This window comes from Ambystoma mexicanum, chromosome 3q, assembly GCF_040938575.1.
Source record: "Ambystoma mexicanum isolate Mex_15411 chromosome 3q, UKY_AmexF1_1, whole genome shotgun sequence".
NCBI lineage: Eukaryota > Metazoa > Chordata > Amphibia > Caudata > Ambystomatidae > Ambystoma > Ambystoma mexicanum.
This window is the reverse complement of record NC_090926.1, coordinates 1,107,030,197-1,107,050,015: the sequence shown is the minus strand read 5'-3', so window position 1 is coordinate 1,107,050,015 and position 19,819 is coordinate 1,107,030,197. Positions and strand designations below refer to the sequence as shown.

The following is a 19,819-nucleotide window of genomic DNA, read 5'->3' as shown; positions in this document are numbered from 1 at the left end:
AATACACAGAGGTGTGTGAAGAAAAACACTCCGCATCACACCACATGAACCTCACGCTTGTGCTGGGAGAGGGTCCTCTAGCTAATGGACACTAAGATGGTTGAGGCCCCAAATGAGAACATTTAAAAACGCATCATCCCATCAATGACAACCTTGCAATAAACAAACAGATGTTGAGCGTGTGTGTCAGGAAGGAGGGCTGGAGGATGCACGCATCTACAGTGAACTATTGTGTTAGAAAGCCGTCAATTCATCACCCGGAATGAAGCGAAACCAACCAATCCAACCATAAACCTCATCAGTCTACTCGACGAAGAAACAGATCCCCAAAGAACCACACCGCCCAACAGGTTCAACCAGGAAAACACCCCCAGCAATGGAAACTTAACTGACAGCACATCAAACCGGACCAACAATACAAACAACAACCCGAAAGGAAAATCAAGCAAACTATACTGCAGCCTTCTCAACATTCGATCCATGGCAAAACAATAATAGAAATCCATGACCTTTTAAGCGAAGGAGGCACAGAGGTGCTCTTTCTTACAGAAAGCTGGTTATCAGACCACTACAAAGCCATTGCGAACAACGCAATACCAGACAATTTTAAACTAATACACGCCAATAGAGAAAACCAAAGAGGAGGCGGAATCGAAAACATACACAAAGAACACATTTGAGCATCTCAACACATCACAACCAACGTAGAAGACTGAATCCCTCATCACCAAAATGAAACTCAATGACCAAACCAACACAGTAGGCCTCCTGATCTACAGACGACCTTCTTACAACCCCAACTTTGCATGAAACTAGCCAACACCATTTTATCAACCTACCACAACAACCTTGTCACACTAGTAGACCTCAATATCTGGTTAAAAAAAGAAAACAAATCCACTGCAAACTCACTCTGTGCACTCCTATAAACCCTACACTTCAAGCAAATAGTAAATGGATCCACCCACGACGCCGGACACACCCTGGATACAATTTTCTGCAGAGAAGGACTAAGCGCATCCGCACCACCTACACCAATGATATGGAGCGACCACTACTTGATACCATTCTACATCACATCCCAAACCTGCATGCCGGCCGGAAAGGAAATACTCCATACCAACAAGAAAAGAAATTGGAAGAAACTAGGCCTAGAGGCCCTAACAAACTTTCTAGACTCAACCCTCCCAAGCGAAACAGAAACCACCGAAACCACTGTAGCTACAGCAGACGACACACTGAACAGTTTAATCACCAAGGCTCTTGACCAAATGGCACTAGCAAAAACATTCAAAGCCACACCAAAAAAACTGGCAGCAAAATGGTTTACCTAAGAACTCAAAATGGAAAAAAATTTACAGAATAATACACCCGACTAGACAAAATAAAATACCAAATACAACTGAAACTATACAAAGCAACAGTCCGCAAAGCAAAAAAGTATTACTACACCACAAGAATTGAATCGGCAAACAATCCACAGAAAGAACTGTTCAAAATCATCAAAACGATAAACAAAACCCTTGTCCTGCAAGAACTCCATCATCCCGACACAAGCACTTTGTGACAACATCACCAACCACCAGAGATCAAAAATAGATACAATCCAGGAGACCATCAACCTAGCATTGGCAAATACAAGCACGACAGCCAGACCACAAACACTGGGCAAAACGCAGATTACAGCAAACCTCACCTGCCTAGAGCCAAATCACTGAATAAACCTTTGGCACACTGATCAAGGACACCAACCTTGACGGATCCCCAAAGTACCCCAGGCCCCCTGACATCATCAAAGGAATCCTCAACCACAGAACCCCAGCAACACTTTCGGAACCTAATTAATCTGTCACTCAAAAGAGGAATAGTACCGTTGTCCTTCAAATCAGCATACATTAAACCTCTGATTAAAAGAATCAGAAAGCGCAGAAGACCCGAGCAACTACAGACCAATATCCTACCTGACCTACTACGCAAAGATCCTGGAGGACCATGTGTACAAATTCCTTCTTAAATAAGTCGAATAAACCTGAATACTCGACTGGTCAAAAGTTGGCTTTAGACCACTAAGAGGAACAGAATCAGCACTCCTAACGATATGGGATGACCTGAAAATAAACGCAGATGGCCAGTCGGTGCTCATACTATTGGAAAGATAAGCAGCATTTAACACAATCTGCCATGCAACACTAATAACAAGATTGATAGAATGTAGCATACAGTAATCCGCACTGAAGTGGCTTACCTTATTCCTAACAGACAGAACTGAAAGAACAAACCTACCACGTTCATCTCAAACACCAAAAATATATCCTGCAGAATCCCACAGGAATCCAGCCTCTCTCCGCTGCTCTTCAACATCTACATGTGCCTATTGATGAAAATCAGTCAAACCCACAGACCTACTGGCTACAACTACACAGACGATAACAGATTGTGAAAACAAACAGAACCCACGAACAAAACAACAGCCTCAACAACTGACTCACAGACATCTACAAATGGATGACAACGAACAACCTCTAACTGAACCCGTCAAAAACAGAAATAATGTTCTCACCCCCAGGATTCGACAAATGGAACCCACAACTGGACTGGCATACCAGCATGAGAACACAACCAGAGACAACCGACGTAGTAAAAAAAACGAGGAATACTTATTGACAACGGACTATCCCTGGAACCACAAGTCAACGCAATCTCCAAAAAATGCTTCTTCCTCCAACGACTGCTCAGAGGATTACACCCCTACCTTCCTTTCCCTCACAGAACCCTCACTATCATATCCCTGATACTCACAAGAATTGACTATGCAAACAGCCTCTACCTAGGAATGCCGGAAAGACTCACCAAGAAACTTCAAAGGGTGCAAAATACAGCAGCCAGGGTCCTATTAGGACTAAACAGAAGAGACCACATCACTCAGCACTGAAAAGCTTTCACTGGGTACCAGAAAAAAGTGCATGAAATTCAAAGCACCCTGCATCACTCACAAAGCTTTGCACAGACCAGGAGCTGAATTCCTCAAAGACAAGATTAGCCGGTCTCACCCAGAAAGGGACCTAAGATCCAGCAACGACCTACAAAGAGGCAAAACATAACGAAAAAAGAAAATTCAGCAGCACAGCATTCTCACGTGTAATTGCTAACATCTGGAACACCATGCCCAAAGAAATTAGAACCACAGAAGACATCACCTTCAGGAAACGGCTCAAAACCTGGCTATTCAACAGACAATGACAACCTCGAATGACACCACAGAAAACTAGAGTGAAGACGAGATGGGCCAAAGAACCACAACCAAGAATCAGAGGCTCCAACAAACCGACCAACTTACTAACCCACTCTCAACTCCCTGCTGAGCCAACATAACCGACGCCATACCACCCATTGGGCTAGTCACATTACACATAAACCAAGAATGAATTCAATGTTCCCACTCTAGCATCTCTAGATGCTGAAGCACACCTAGAGTCAACTATCCACATAGTCCATTTACACATTAAGATACCCAAAAAATCTTACAGCTACAGCCAACCGTGACTCTGGACCCCTTATGGACACTAACCAGTGAGCACAACCAAATCCACCACAACCCCATAAAACATCAACACAAAAACACAACCACACACTGAGGCACTGAATCTTACCCATACGGTTACAACACATGAGGCCTCCTGCAGGAACTTCTAAATGCAAAACACTCGCAGATGCCAGTTCGTCCTGGTTCTGAACCCATCCTCGCACCCTATCCTCACTAACCTCCCCAAGCCCCCCGCCCCTCGCTTGCAGAAACATGCGAGCGCCTGGAGACACCCCCCTGTGTGGTAGCGGTTCACGGTTTAAATCAACATAAAAGCATTTTCACAAGCAAGTTCATTCTTCAGTCTTCCATTCAGGTTTTCTGGATGACAATACTGGTTTCTTTTGTGTCGCATTATTCATATTGTCTTTTTAGCAATACGAACAAATGTCGTCCGGTGATGCCACCATTTGAAAAGATAAAAGCTTAAGGAATGGACTAGCTACCCTTAGATGACTCCCTCACCAATGATGACAATTTGTCAGGTATTCACATAGCAATGATTGTGTACTCAGGCATGTATGTACGTGTGCACCCAAACACACATATCCGGCATATTTTAACATGTATGGGAGTGCAATAACACCACATACCCCAGTGACGACAGGAACCCCCAGCAGCTGCATGTTGCGGATGATGTTGCTGTCCTGCTGAATGTTGGCATGCTGGATGAGCTTTGTGAGGTTCTCCTCGCTGATGCCTACGAAGAGAGCACGATGCACATGAGGTCACAAAAGAAGATTGGGGACAGAAAGAGCGTTTATCAAGTTTCTCTGTGAAACGTCGTCATTTGGAGCTAGGACTAAGTCCATCGACTCCACAGACTGATCTTGTTCTTTCATCAGCAACATCGATATTGATTAAATATGGGAAGGTCATGTAGGCCCAGAGGCCAAATTGCTTTGTCAAGGATTGGGAAAGACTTTGCAACTTTCCTTCCATTGATTTCAGTGGGGCTCCCAGGATTTTGTCTATGTCCTGGAACTGTGGCTGACTTTTGAGTGAAAGCCTTTTTAGATTCACTCACTTGCTCAATTCTTATTTTGTGTTCACTGGTGAGCCACTAAGGCTACAAGTGCATGGATACTTTCTCCCTTAGAGGTTTTCACTTTGCCTCACACACCATCTTAAGTAGGAGAGTTACTGGGGTTGTGTCCTTTTTTCTTGCAAGATTTTGTATTCATTTTTGATGTGTTAATGTTATGTTATGTTATTCAGATTTATAAGGCGCCAAAGCCCGTGGGCATCCAGGCGCCAATGACAGGTTGCTGAGGGTGAACTGTGTTTTACATATTTATTTGGAGCAGTCTTGTGCAATATCTTTTTTTACTATATAATGCACATTTGAGCATCACATACTAAACATAGTTGATCCATGTGGTTTAAGTCGTGTCCTTTGGACATCTTGCTTTTTGGCGGTCTTACAAGAAAAAATTATAAAGGCATGCCCTTTCGCAGGAACCGGTCTAGACTGCCAAGCAAAGTGCTTTGTTTGACTTACCTGGCTGAAACTGGGATTGGACTGTCCAGTCCCAATCAACATTTGAGCTAGGGAATGCCAGTTGTTTGACAAATGAGTTAAGTGGCTGTCCATGATTGGACAGCCCTTACCTGTTTGAATGGTGCAGGTCCATTCCATCGGGAGGTCTAGAGAAGCCCCAAAGCCTTCATTCTGGAGAAGTAGAGGAGCCCTACTGCCATTCAGGGGGTCGCCCACAGGAGCCAAGACCCAGACTGCTGCTACAAACAACCAGAATTGCCCATGCCCCTAATTGAAGCCCTGCTGCCACTCCTGTGACCAAGGAAGACCTTCTGGTGCATTCTTTCCATGGACTAGTGGGAACAACTAGTCCCGCGTCCTGCACCAGTACACTCTGGTCGGTGGATATCAGAAGAGTCCTGGGACTATCCGGTGGGCTGCCCATCCACCGTCCTTGCCTCCCTGCTCAACACTTACCACCCAGAGTTGGAGCATGGAACTATGCACATCTTCAACGTGTTCACCAAGACCTGTCGTCTGCATGAAGAGGGGCCTGCTTGGAGCCTGTTCTTTACCGAGGCCATAAACAAGGTATCCTGACAAGGGTTTCTTTTCTCATGCACTTAGTCTGCAGTGTCCTGTGGTCACTCTGTCGCTCATGGACTTTGCCCTGGCTTCTGTTCTGATACAAGTCTGCTGGAACCATCCTTAAAGCAGAGATCGGAACCGCTCCCTAGCTGCACCCAATGAAGAAACATTCAGCCACTGGATGCCCACTGACTGGACCAATGACAGAAGTGTCCTCAGCACTTTTCAGTACCCAGGGGTGGTGTGACGATCCACGGGTTCTCGCCACTTCTCGCCAAATGGGAGAGGACCTTCCATTTGAGGTTAAGGAGGTGAGCCTGCTGCCCGATAGTGGCTCCCACCTCCCCTCCCCGAGGGGTGATAAAAAGCAGAAGGAGCTCACAGGGAGACTCCCACTCCATAACAGAACTCCCTAACTTCCTTAGCCTTGACTCCCCGAAATCTGAGATCTGAAAGAACACCCTCTGACAGTACACCTGCAGGCTATTGTGACCCTTCTTTCTTTCTTATTGAAAGACCTAATTTATTGCGTTATGAAAATACTGTGAAGATTACACAAGTTATGTGGACCACTCCTTCATGTGACAGCGAACGTACTGGGAAGAGGAGGCCTAAATACATTACCAAAACAAACAAAGGACTATCCTACTACACTGGGAGGACCCACATTGGAAATATAAAGACAGAGAAGGGACTTAAAGAAAACAGTTCGTGTGGTGAAACCTGGCTGTCCCGGGAAACTCCAACTAGGGAAGGTGGAAGTCTTGCCGAGAAGCTAGAGCAAAGAGGACACCAGAGAGAGGGCAATGAAGTCTTTCAATATCCAGAGGAGACCCGACCGGTGGAGACACTTTGAGGAAGTTAAAGGTGGTGCAATCTATGTAAGGTGGAACATATGGTCTATTAACGATACCGACAACTAAAGACCCCACAACCTCCCGCAGAGTCACCCAGGCGTAGCGGGAACCGCAATGTGCAATACAATCTTGCAGAGACAATCACATGTTGCAGAAAGCAGCAAGAGGGGCGTGGTCAGTGTCCGGAAGAAGGGAGGCAACCATTGAAGAACAGGTAAGCGTCCCAGAGAAAACTGGAGATAACAGGAGCAAAAGAAAAACGCTAGAAATTTTGTTTAATAATAACCATAGAGTGCATCTGGAGTAATCTCCATTGTCACAGTGGTTGGTGAAGAAGTAACAAGAGTAACAATTGCCACTGAGAAGTACATCAGGAGCGTTTTCCCTGGTCTCAGTAATTGTTGTAAAGCTGACCAAAGCATTGGGAGTGATCTCCCTCATCTCAGTAACGGTTTTAAAAGTAACAAAGATGGACTAAAACTTGGGAGTGATCTCCCTCGTCTCAGTAACTCTGCCAAAGGCAGACAAAGCCCCCGATTTTTCTATCCTTATAACCCCACCCCAACCCATTTAAATCCCTTACCCTATATATATTTAATATTGTTGGCATTATGGTTGCAGGGAAATGTACCACTCTGAAATTTGCTTCGGTAAATTGACTGGATACCCGTGGATACCAGTGAACAAGGAAAATAGTCCTTCTCCTGGTGTTCTTTATGGTGTTTGTGCAGATAGTGGTAGGGCTAGAATTAGGTCGTTTTGTAGAGAGGACAGGACTTTCTTTTCATTTGGACAACCACCCTGACGGCGAGCACCCGAGTTTTCCTTAGGTAGGGAATACCCTTTAGAAAAGGCAGAGTTAGGCTTTCCTTTCTTATTATTCTGTCCATGCCATGCCACTCCTTTGTCAAACACCTTCCTCCAACACTCCACAGTGGTCACCCGGAAAATCAGAGTAAGGGGCGGTATATACTTACCACTTTCAGACTCGCCTCACCCCCATAGCGATTGCATGAGCGCAGAGTCTGCTGCCTTTATTTAACTTGCTGTGATCAATGTTCTAGGCTAAGCTTCCCCGCTGGGTAATCCATAGTGTGGTTGACCCAGATAACAGGGCATGTACCCTGCTCCCCTTCAGTTACTTACTGGCACCATAAACCCCTTTAAGACTGCAAAACACTTACTGGATAGAGAAGGACTGCTTAAGGTCCTGCCATACTTACGGTATGGCAGGTTGAATGATTTTTTGGGATTTCTGCCTTTTAACTTTCTTGACACAGTTATGTTGCATTTCTTATTGAATTGCTTTTTACTGAGTTTATTGTAACGTGTAGGCAATTTCACTTTGGGATTACCAACTGTGTGCATGTATGTGGAACAAGAGACCTTCTCTACAGTTGCAGGTTTCCAGGACGAAGAGGGGCCTTAAAGGAACTGCTTATTTGTGTCCGCAATGAGGGCAGACATCTGCGGTTTGTGTCCTGGAGTCTTCTGATGCGGTCAGTACTGTGGTGGCCCTTTCTTCATCCTGCCACAGCTACCCGGCTGGCCAGTCCCAGGAACTCATGCCAGAACACAGAACCGCCAACTAGCCAGATCTACCTGCTGATGAAAATGACGTCTGTACTACTATCCCCTATATCCCTTCCAATGGAACCAAGACATGAAGCAAGAGGACTGAGCAAATTCAGGAGCCTCTGACGCAGTCACTGAGCAAATCCGAGTACATGCAGTGAGTTAACATACCTTTTTGGACCTCCCCACCTCCATAGAGTTTAACAGGTGTAAAGTCATTGCCCTACATCTTCAATGCCTGGCCGTGATCGGATATCTAGTCAAGGATACACCCCAGGACTTTCCCCAAGGTGGTAGCATTGAGGGGGTAGGGAACCTCTAAAAACTTTACTTCTTTGTTCTAAAATACTTACAACTGCCTGTGCACTTTGCCAACACTTGTTCAGTCTACTTTAAAGATGCATATCCTCCGGCAAAGTGTTCAATTTGGGTATGTGACAGTTAGGGCTCTAGGCCCTATCTCTTGCAACAAGGGAGGGTCCTTTAAAGTGTAGCGTATTTTTCCTCACTTGCTTTGCTATGCTACAGTGTTCTGTATATAGATCCTACGGTGCTTGAAGTAAGGTGTTGGGTGAATATACATATAGTGTATATTAAGTGATTATTTACCTATGATTTTTGATCATTATTATCCAAGGCCTAAACAAATACAAACTATTTATACAGTCTGCCTACCCTGTATTAATTTGAGTGCTATGTGTGTGTTTAACTGAACCCTTAACCACTCTTCCACTCTAAGCCTTACTGCTCAGTTACACTACAGTGAGTTTGGCTATTCAACAGAGTAGGGTGGATTCTCAGCGAATTTTGAAAATCTATCTCAACACCGCCCACGGAAATGACACTGCCTTTTGCAGCCTGAGTTAGTGTTTAACGTAAGTAAATATTCAAAGATGAAGGATTTATAGAATATCACATATCAAAGCAACATATTAATAGCTTTGTACAGCATCTTATCTGAAACCAAAACATCCAACCTTAAAGCAGTCCGAGCATGCAACTACATATTTGTAACTTTGAAAACCTGCCAGCCATCTACACCAAGTTTCTGTAAACAAACAGTTGCAGAAATACTGCAACAAAAAAAAAAGGCCGTAGGAAGTCAGGCATATGAGCTCAAAACCTTTCGAACGGTCATGTGGCAGGTTATCTGTACCATTACCCCTTCTTACCTAATCTGTACATTTACCGTTCTTAAGGAAGATGTAGAGCAGGATGATGCGGATCTTGTCATACGGCTTGACCTTCGCATCCAGGAGGACGGGGACAATGATCTTCATGGGATCCTTAATTTTCTCTCCCTCAGAATCCATTCCCATGGCCAAGTCCTGTAGATGAATGTTAAAACAAACTTTATGCTCAAAGAGGTTATTACAGACAGCCAAAATCAGTGATACTGGCTATGGAAGCACTATCTTTATTACAAACCTGTGGCTGGGTACATATGGCCAGGAAGCGATGGTGGTGATAGAATGTCTATTTTGGTGGTCTGCAGGAATATCTTTAGTCTAAGGTGGCTTGTGATGGAGTTACACCTATAAGCGGCACAATGTCAATTAAGGCAAATAAGCTTGCAATGGAGTCTTCCAGTTGCAGACTTAAATGGGGCTTACAGATGGGCCCAATACAGTGCTGCTTGCTGATCCAAGTGAAGAACTAGCACAATTATAATGGATCCTACAGATAGGAGTATGTGATGATGCATCTCACCAATACAATATGTACAATTATGCAATAGGGTGATCAGCAAGGATGTAACTATATGTGAAGTGAAGCACTTACATTACCAACACATATGTGAGTGGAACAAAGTCCTTCTGAGAAGGTCTAATTTAAGGGTTAATCAAAGCTTGTTCTATGCAATAAATAGAGCAGCTGTACCTATTGTTGCAAATAATGTGTACATGAACCATAGGGATGTGGGCAAAGCTCAAGGTGCGAGGATGAGGCTGCAAAGCGGCATAAGACAAAACAAGCCACATGGCTTGACATACGTGTTCCCTGGGCGCAGGTCTAGTACAGGGTGCATTGTTAAGTTTTTCTTTAGCACAAGGAAGTACATTGAACAAATACCCTTGTTTACCTGGACAAGGTCTATGGTGTCCTTTTCCAGCAGGGTTTTGACCTCTTCCAGTAATATGCGCCTTTCCTCAGTTACATGTGATTATATCGAATTATAGAACAAAGAATTAATTGTTAACGAACCACAAAACATCTATTAAAAAGAAGTTGTATTGGGGGGGGTGGAGGGTGAAGGGGAGAATATTATCTTTTTAATTCTTTTCTGCCACCCCAAAAACTACTTTTGCCAACCACATATGCATATATATGACAATGCATTACTTACCGTAAAAGCATTTCTGATGGTTGTATCTGCTTAGATTCACATGCTGTGCATATGGTCTGACATCCAGTGGTCACTGCGGAGTATTGCATTTTGTTTTTCGTAATCGAAAAGGGGACGTCGACAAGGCGTGTCTGTAACACTATCCCTATAGTGACGTGCGTTGTAGCCACAATCCCTCACGCGTCGAGGTCCCTCTGTATTTTTTCTGCCCTTCCCGTCCCTCTGTATTTTTTCTGCCCGGAGTCTTCTATACGTGAGTGAGTACAGAAATAGAGAGAGATGTAGAAAGGTGTCTATGTTCCTTCCATCCGAGCGGGCGCATGTGAATCTAAGCAGATACAACCATCAGAAATGCTTTTACGGTAAGTAATGCATTGTCTTCTGATGTTTGTTAATCTGCTTAGAATCACATGCTGTGCATAGACTAGCGAGCAGTACCCGGAGTTGGCGGTGGGTTATGAGAAGGAACAGTAGAGAAAAGATGTCTTAATAGTGCCTGTCCCACCTGCGAGTCAGATCTAGAGTGTGCATCTAGACAGTAGTGTTTTGTAAAGGTGTGCACAGACCTCCAGGTTGCTGCTTTGCAGATGGACTCAAGGGGAACATTTGCAATGAATGCTATGGATGCCCCAGTGCCTCGATTAGAATGTGCTCTTGGCTTGAAGGGTAGTTCTCTCTTAGCAAGAGTGTAACAGAGAGTGATGCATTGAACAATCCATCTAGATATAGTGGATTTTGAAACTGCATCTCCTTCTCTTCCTGCTGCCACCGAGACAAAGAACTGATTAGTCTTTCTCAGTGGTCTGGTTCTTTCCATGTAGAAAATGACAGCTCTGCGCACATCAAGTGTATGCAGACTTTTTTTCTCCCAAATTGGAAGGGTTTTGAAAGAACGTTGGTAGTTCTATTGACTGGTTTACATGGAATTTTGAGATGAATTTCGGTGCAAACCTTGGGTGCGTGCGTAGAACCACTTTATCTTTGTGAACTGCTACAAAGGGGTCTAAAACAGAAAGAGCCTGTAGTTCACTTACTCTCCTAATGGAGGTGATAGCTATTAGGAAAGCGGTCTTAAGAGTGAGCTCTTTAAGAGTTGCTTTGTGCATGGGTTCAAAGGGTGAGCCAATGAGTCTGGTAAGTACCACATTCAGGTCCCAGCCGGGAGCTGGGTTAGCTATCGGAGGGTGTATTCTCTTTACTCCCTCCATGAATGCCTTGATAACTGGGACTTTCCACCACAACACTTTAAGCTGGGAAGTGGTGTATGCAGAAAGTGCCTCTAGGTGGACTTTAATGGAATTGATCACCAGGCCTAAGTCCAGTAAATGGGTCAGGTACAGGAAAATGTGCGTGGGGGAGCAGTCAACTGGGTCGATGCTTCTTCCTCTACACCAGATGACAAATCTCTTCCATTTGCTAGAATAACAGTGATGAGTGTTAGGCTTTCTAGCCTCCCTGAGGATGTCCATGCATCTCTGCGGGAGTTGTAAGTGTCCAAATTCTATGATCTCAGGAGCCAGGCTGCTAAGTTCAGGGTCTGAGGGCATGGATGCAGTGTCCTGCCCTTGTCCTGTGACAGCATGTTGTGCGGGCAGGGAAGTTTCACTGGGGGAGATGGAGACATCTCCATCAAGTGAGCGAACCATGGCTGCCGGGCCCACATAGGGGCCACTAGTATCATGGTAACTTGTTCCTGGTGCATCTTGTGCACAATCTTGTTGAGAAGGGGAGTCGGGGGAAAGCCGTAAGCAAATTTCCCTGACCATGGAATCGATAGACCGTTCCCCTTGGATTGGTTCTGGGGGTACCTGGAGGCGTAATCTTGGCATTGTGAGTTCTCCAGAGTTGCGAACAGGTCTATTTCTGGGAATCCCCATTGTGTGAAGACGTCGAAGATGATGTCTTCGTGCAACTGCCATTCATACTCTGAGGGCAGAGGGAAGTCTCTGCTGAGTTTGTCTGCTAGCAGATTGAGTTCCCCTGGTACATGTTGCGACAGTAGGAACATGTTGTGTTTGAGAGCCCACTTCCATATATTCTGGGACAGCTTGGACAGTCCTGGAGAGTGGGTGCCCCCTTGCTTGTTGAGGTAGTACATGGCTGTGGTGCTGTCCGTAAGGACCATCACTGTCTTCCCTTGTAGGTGTTCCTGGAAGGCTTTTAGTGCCTTGAACACGGCCAGTAGCTCCAGTAGGTTTATGTGCTTGGATGCTACGCTCGGAGTCCACACTCGTGAGCAGTCTGATGGGATAGGTGAGCCTCCCATCCAGTGAGGGATGCGTATGTGGTTAGAGTGGCTTCCACTGCGGGTGTGGCAAAGGGTTTCCCTCTTACCAGGTTTTCCTTTGTCCACCAGCGTAGCGAGAGAACCAAGGCCTGCGAGACCACCACTAGATCGTCCCATTGTCCGCTGGCCTGACACCACTGGCTGTTGAGCCACTCTTGCATTGGGCACATGCGCAGGCGCGCGTGAGGTACCAAATAAATACATGACGCCATCATTCCTAGCAAGCGCATCGCTTTGCGCACCGTCACCTCCCGACCTGCCACATATTGGGGGATCTGAAATAGCATGTTTTGGACCCTCTCGTTGGAGGGGAAGACGAGGCCGTCCTTTGTTCGAATCAGAGCCCCTAGGAATTGTTTGACTTGGCTGGGGTCTAAGCTGGACTTCTTCTCGTTGATGGAGAAGCCCAGTTGGAACAAAAGGTCAACAGTCTTTTGGGTGTTTGAGAAGCATATCTCGTAAGAATCCTCTGTTATGAGCCAGTCGTCGAGGTAAGGGTATACTAGGATGGATAACCTGCGCAGGTGGGCCGCTGCCACTGCCAGTACTTTCGTGAATACCCTTGGTGCAGATGCTATGCCGAAGGGTAGCACTCTGAACTGGTAGTGTTTGCCCTCTATCATGTACCTGAGGTATTTTCTGTGCGCTAGCAACATTAAAATATGAAAGTATGCATCTTTTATGTCCAGTGTTGTCATGTAATCTCCCTGTGATAGCAGTGGGATCACTTCCTGTAAGGTCACCATACGAAACTTTTGGGGTTTGACAAACTTGTTCGCTGGGCGCAGATCTAATACAGGGCGCATGGTTAGATCCTTTTTGGGTACAAGGAAGTACACTGAATAAATACCTTCCGTTATCTGAGATAGAGGAACGACCTCTATAGCTCCTTTTTCCAGTAGCTGGTCCACTTCTTGGAGAAGGATGGCGAGGTGTTCTGGTGTCATGCGTCGTCCCCTCGGGGGTCTGTATGTTGGGGAACTGTTGAACTCTATACAGTAGCCGCGGGCTACGGTGGATAGTACCCAGCGGTCTGATGTTATTCCCTCCCATGCTGGAAGAAAGAATGTTAACCCGCCCCCGACCGGCGATGCATGGGAGGGGACCCGAATCTTCGCGTCACTTGGTGTTGTTGGTGGCTTGGGAGCCTCTAGGGGTGGAACCCCGGCCTCTCCCCTTGCCACGGCGTTGACCTCTCTGATTGTACTGGCCACTATTACTTTGGTAGTTGTTGGCAGAATATTGAAGTTGTTGATTCTGTTGCTGGCGTTGGCCACGAAAAGAACGCTTGTTGCCAAATCCCCGCCTGTTAGGGGGCTTTGAGATTTGGTCCAACGTCTTTATGGTACCAAATTCTTTTTTCGCATTTTCCAGTGCGTCGTCCACTGCCTTTCCGAAGAGGTTAGACTCTTCAATAGGCTTGTTAATGAGCGCCGCTTGCGTTTCCGCCTTAAATCCGGAATTGCGAAGCCAGACGTGTCGCTTCAGCAGAATTCGCTGTACCAAAGAGCGGCCAGCTGTTTCCGCTGCATCGAGGGTATTCTTAACGATGCATTGGTTGACCAGAGACCCTTCATTAACTGTAGCCAGCAATCTAGTTTTTAGGGGTTATGGGACTTCCTCGATGTCCTGCTTAAGCTTTCCCCATTGCGCATCAGCGTAGCTTGCCAGCAATGTGTTATTATTGGCAATTCTAGTTGAGAACGCTGCCGAGGTGGTAATTGTTTTGGCTAGGGCATAAAGCTTTTTTCCCTCTTTATCCGGGGGTGCCTCGCTGGTAGACAGTGGAACCCCCGCCCTTTTCCTAGTGTTAGTCGCCACTAAGGAGTCTGGGATTGAGTGACCCTTAATATATAGTGGGTCTGATTGAGAGGGTGAGAACAATTTTTCGATTCTTGGATTAACCCCTCTTACTAGTGCAGGGGTGGCCAGTGAAGGGTTGATTCGTCTCTTGACAGAGGGGGGTTTTTCTTTGATAATCCTTTCCACGAAGTCAGTGTCTGGGGGCGACCTCCCCAGTTTCGACCACAAAATGTGCTGCTGCTTTCCTCAGCAGCGCATTAAAGGTGGGCTGGTCGTCAACAGGCGAAGGGTTCCTGACTGGTGTGGTCTGAGGAGACCTGATGTCTATAATGTCTGGCTCTGTAGACCCTGATGGTGACTGCCAGGGATTTGGGTCACCCTCACCTGGGTCTTCTTCGTACCCTTCCTCACTTATGTTAGTGTCCTCATGGAAGCCTTCTCCCTCTTGTTGGTTTTCATCATTAATGAACTCCTCCTGGAAGTGAGTGTCCTCTTCGGTGACGTCGTAAGAGTTCATATCCTACTGAAAGGGGTTATAGAACAATTTCGGGTATTTAGCCCTTGGACTTTCTAGGAGTACCTCCCTGGGTCTTTTAGGTGTCCTATTTTCTGGAATGGCCATGAATCTGTCTAACTTGTCCATACAGGACTGGAACTTTTCTAAGGTCCACTGAGGTAGGCCAGAGCGGTCTGGGGGTGAAAAAGGAGTCTCTTCTCCTTGTATTCGCCTAGATCTGTCCCATAGCGTCGAACATAAGGTGCCTTCGCCTTCTGAGAAGTGTTCTGGCAGGCTAGGGCTTTCCGTCGACGGTGGGAGCTGTCCCAGCCTACTTTTCGGTGCCTTCGGCGTTTCTTTGGCCTTGTGCGTGGTTTTTGGCGTGTCACTTGACTTCCGTCTCTGGCCGTCCTTAGAAGACATAGGCGCGAGGCTTTCGGCGATCGTTCTGTCTGCCGAGGGATCGCTCGCCGTCGTGCTAGGTACCGTCGAGTCTTTACTGGCAACGTGCGCGCTCGGTACCGTCGAGCCTTTACTGGCAACGTGCGCACTCTTACGAGGCGCGTCGCCGCCTGAGGGTTTAGGGTTAGCGCCCTTATTTCCAGAGTGCCCGGTCGCCTGTCGCGGGAGCGGTGGTGGGGAGGGCTGGCGACCCTTACGGTCGGCTGAAGACGCCGGTGGGCCCTGCGCCTCCGTTGGCGCTATGGCCGCCTTCGTCTTCGACTAATGCGTGCCGTGGGGTATGTGTTTTTGAGATTTCTTGTGTGCGTCCTTGTCGCCGGGGTGTTCATCCCCATAAGCTGGGCGTGAGCCGGGCTTGTCGGGGCCGGGGACGGATGAAGAGGAGCGCGAACGCTCCCTCGAGAGGTCTACAACCTCCGTTATGGAGGCCGTGTAATCACTGTCCTCGTCACATTCGGCGGCGGGCGAGGAATCTGACCTAGACATGGCGTAGGCCGCCCACCTTTTGACCCTACGGTCCTTTATCGTTTTGGGCTTAAGTAACTTACAGGCCGCACAGCCGTCCTCCTTGTGATCGAGGGCAAGCAACGGTTGCACCGTTTGTGCTTGTCCTTCCAGGTATATTTGCCTTTGCAAAGTGGGCAAAACCTAAAGGGCGTCCTCTCCATAGCTGAGGGCAAGAAGTGTGATTATGACCTCGAAAGAGAGGGAGGGGAAAGAGAAAGGCATTCTCGGAGAGAAAAGAAAAGACCACACAACCCCACTCTCCCTACTGTGTAAGGCCGGCGAGGCCAGGCCACGTGTTCGGCAACGCCGAAGGATCTCCTCCGCTCGTCCTTCCGTCGAAGATCTTGCTCGGCGGAGAAACAGCTTGCAGCTTCGTCGAGGGAGGGATCTATATGTTAGATATTAATAATAATAAACGACCAAGGGTCGAAGAAATGATTTCGCAATGTCTCTCGAAGAGCTCCGCATAGAGGCGACCAATAACTGGGCGGAAAAAAGCAATCTGAGGGACCTCGACGCGTGAGGGATTGTGGGTACAACACACGTCACTATAGGGATAGTGTTACAGACACGCCTTGTCGACGTCCCCTTTTCGACTACGAAAAACAAAATGCAATACTCTGCAGTGACCACTGGATGTCGGACTATGCACAGCATGTGATGCTAAGCAGATTAACAAACACCAGAAATATATATATATTTGTAGATGTTTTGCGTTAGTTTAAACATACATTCGCTGTTTTCTATGCGGTAATATCACTGCACACCACTTTCCTCTGGTGTCATTTTCCTGTGTTTGGAGGGCAGGGGGGTGGGGGGTGTATGGATGGATGGTTTTTTGCGGAAGCTCTATACAATATCCGCCCGCTACTTGTCCGAAGTGATTCCCTCCCATGCGTGGGTGAACTGTGAGATGCAACCTCCTACGGGAGTAGCATGAGTGGGGACCTGCAGCGGGGCGTCATTGCTTGGGTGGGGTGAAGCCTCTGGTGGAAGCAGCTCTATCTCTGCTCCTGGACCTTTCTTTGTGTTAAAGGCCTCCCTTTGGACAAACGGTTTGTTGGAAAGTTGCCAGAGATTTGAGGGTATCATATTCCTCTTTGGCACTCTTAAGAGCATCCTCAACCGCTTTGCCGAACAGGGCACTTAAACCCTAACTGGCTCCGCCAGGCATGACGTTTAATTAACGTGCCTTCGGCTATGATGCAGCCTGCATTGTCAGCGGCATCCAAGTTGCTTAAGATGCAGCTGGCCACTTGCTTGTCCTTTGATATGATCTTCAGGAGTTGTGACTTTAGAGGTTTTGGAACGGCTTCAATTTGTTATTCCAGCTTGTCCCACTTGTGGCAACCATAGCTAGCCAGAAGTGTGGTATTTTTGGCTATACTAGTCTGGTAGGTGTTATAAAGTAGGTTGAAAGGATACACTTGCCCTGTAGGATAGTTCAGGTAGTTTATTGCTCATCAGGTTACATAAGGTCAGATCAGGCTTCATCATCATAGTATTCAAGGAGCTAGGAAGATCTTTTTGAGAGCCCACTGGCTCCCACCACCCAGGCTACATCTGCATCAACTGCCTGGATCAGAACTTCAACGACACAAGATTCTTCTCAGACACTCAGGGTTTCTCGCTGACTTCAGCATTCATCTAGAACATGTACACAGGGTCCAGGAGCAGACATAACACACCTACCTCCGTTTCCGTATGAAGTACAGGAAGATAAACACCAATCAACTGTTAAACCATTCGACCAACTCTCACACCACCTCCAAGACCAAATATCTCCTCACCCGGCGACAAAGGCACCCAACCAATCACAACTAACTTGCTACAGAAGGCAGCACCACAACCTATGCACCCTAAACATCTGGAAATTGCATGAGTCCCCCCCATCCATTCCTGCCACGAATGAACATCTAGTCTGCCACCGTAGAGAACTAACCTGCCCCTCCATGGGCTACCAAACTGCATTCATACACCACCAGTAAATAGCAACACCCCTTCCATCCATCTCTGCCACAGATGGACCTCCAGACTTTCACTCCGGAGCACTATCTCGCCCCTCAATGGGCTGGCACTCTGGCCCTTCTGTGCCCTGAAGGTACTGAGCTAACTTGCGGATGCGACAACTATCTCCACCTTACTCACCTGCCACAAAACTCGAGGCTACCACAATCACTCACTCACACACACATGGACTCACCCGAATCGGAGCAGCCATGGGGGAATACTACCACACCGCGCAATCCCCTACTTACTACCAATCTTAATTTGCTGGCCAGGCAACATTAAGACCCCTCAAAAGCAAGAACAGGTACCAACCCAAACTCCCAATAGGCAGATGGAAAAGAGTCACAACAGTTCAAACTGCAACACAGGACTCAGAAATTGGTGGTACAGTTGATATTAATGTCCAATGAATACATTTTGAAAACCAACTCATGACAATTCCAAACCTCCAAATGTCATGACACACCTTAAAATCCATAACTCACAAATTGGCAGGCGGGTGTCCCCAACCAAACCAACTCCAAAGCTGGCATTTAGAAAGCATCCTTTCCACACCCAGTTGATGTTACTGACAACTCTTTTTAAAAAAAAACTTTATTTTTGGTTTTTCACATACAAACACAACAACCTGCTCCCATTCGGTCACAGTTTGCAAAACAACGTTCATACCATACATTATTCCCATTTAATCACCACCCCCCCACCCGTAATGTCTGGTGTAAGCTCTGTTCTGTTAATTTGCTCATGATGTTTCAGTCCATTGCGTTGATTGTGGTGGGTGTGGACGCGTCTGTCTTCTATGTTTGGATGAGTTGTGATTAAGAGTCTGAGGTATCTGTGCCTGAGATCAGGTATGTGATGTATGGACCCCAGATGTCAGGGGGCCGTGCGTGAAGAGGTAGAGTTCTTATGAATTCAGTGTCCATGTCCTGGCAGTATGTGACGTCTTTTTTCCATGCTGTCCGTGTAGCAAGGGGACCGCGGCCCCAAGCTAAGGCGATCCTTCTACGTGCCAGCACCAGGAGAAGGGCGGCTAGTCTTCTCGACGAAGTTTGTAGATATTTGGTCAGGCTTAATAGTGCGACGGACGGAAGAGGCCTTAGCTCCTCTCCCACTATGTCAGCTGTTATTTGTAGGACCGAAGACCAAAATCGAGCTATTCCGGGGCAGTTCCAGGCAAGGTGGAGAAAGTCCGCTTCTGAGGCGCCGCATCTTTCACATTGTGCTGATGCTTCGGGGTGATGACGTTTTCTAACTGGAGTATATGATGTTTGATGCACAAAGTTGAAGTGGATTTTTTTGAAGCGAGTGTTTATGGTGACTTTCTGGGTTTGGCGAAGGATGTAGGTCCAATCCTCTTCTGGTATTGTAGATTGTAGGGCTGTCTCCCATCGTTGTTTCGTGCGGGTAGTGTTAGTTGCCGTGTCTGTTAGTAGAGATTTGTATATCATGGACACTTGTCTGCCCTCTCCCTGTGCCTGGATCACGTTGTGCAGCAGGTACCATGTCGCTGGCTGCTTGGGAAATGATGGGAACAGGGCTTGAAGGGTGTAACGTAATCTAAAGTAGATGAATACGTCGAGTGAGGTATTTCCTCCTCTTTCTTTGGCCATTTGTGGAGTTATAAACATGTCGTCAGGGAAGAGATCCCCTAGGGATTGGATGTTGACTTTATTGAGCCATATTTGAAATATGTTCTTGTTTGTCAAGGGTATGCCAGGAATGAACTTGATTGGTAAAAGAGGGGAGTATCTCGTGTGTATATAGTATTTTTTGGCAATTTTCCTCCAGATCGCGTAGGTGGACAGGACGGTATTGATTGTA

General features: G+C 46.7%; 1 protein-coding gene across 3 annotated transcripts in view; it reads right to left on the bottom strand.

The window, feature by feature from the left end:
* STXBP2 (syntaxin binding protein 2) overlaps positions 1-19,819 on the bottom strand; it is a 669,892-nt gene that overhangs the window by 208,338 nt on the left and 441,735 nt on the right. For all 3 annotated transcript variants that reach the window (XM_069603863.1, XM_069603862.1, XM_069603864.1), the window contains exons 14-15: positions 9,273-9,411; positions 4,177-4,283 (exon numbers count right to left, since the gene is read on the bottom strand). In XM_069603863.1, the coding sequence (XP_069459964.1) occupies positions 4,177-4,283; positions 9,273-9,411 (246 nt within the window). The remainder of the gene's footprint in view (positions 1-4,176; positions 4,284-9,272; positions 9,412-19,819) is intronic.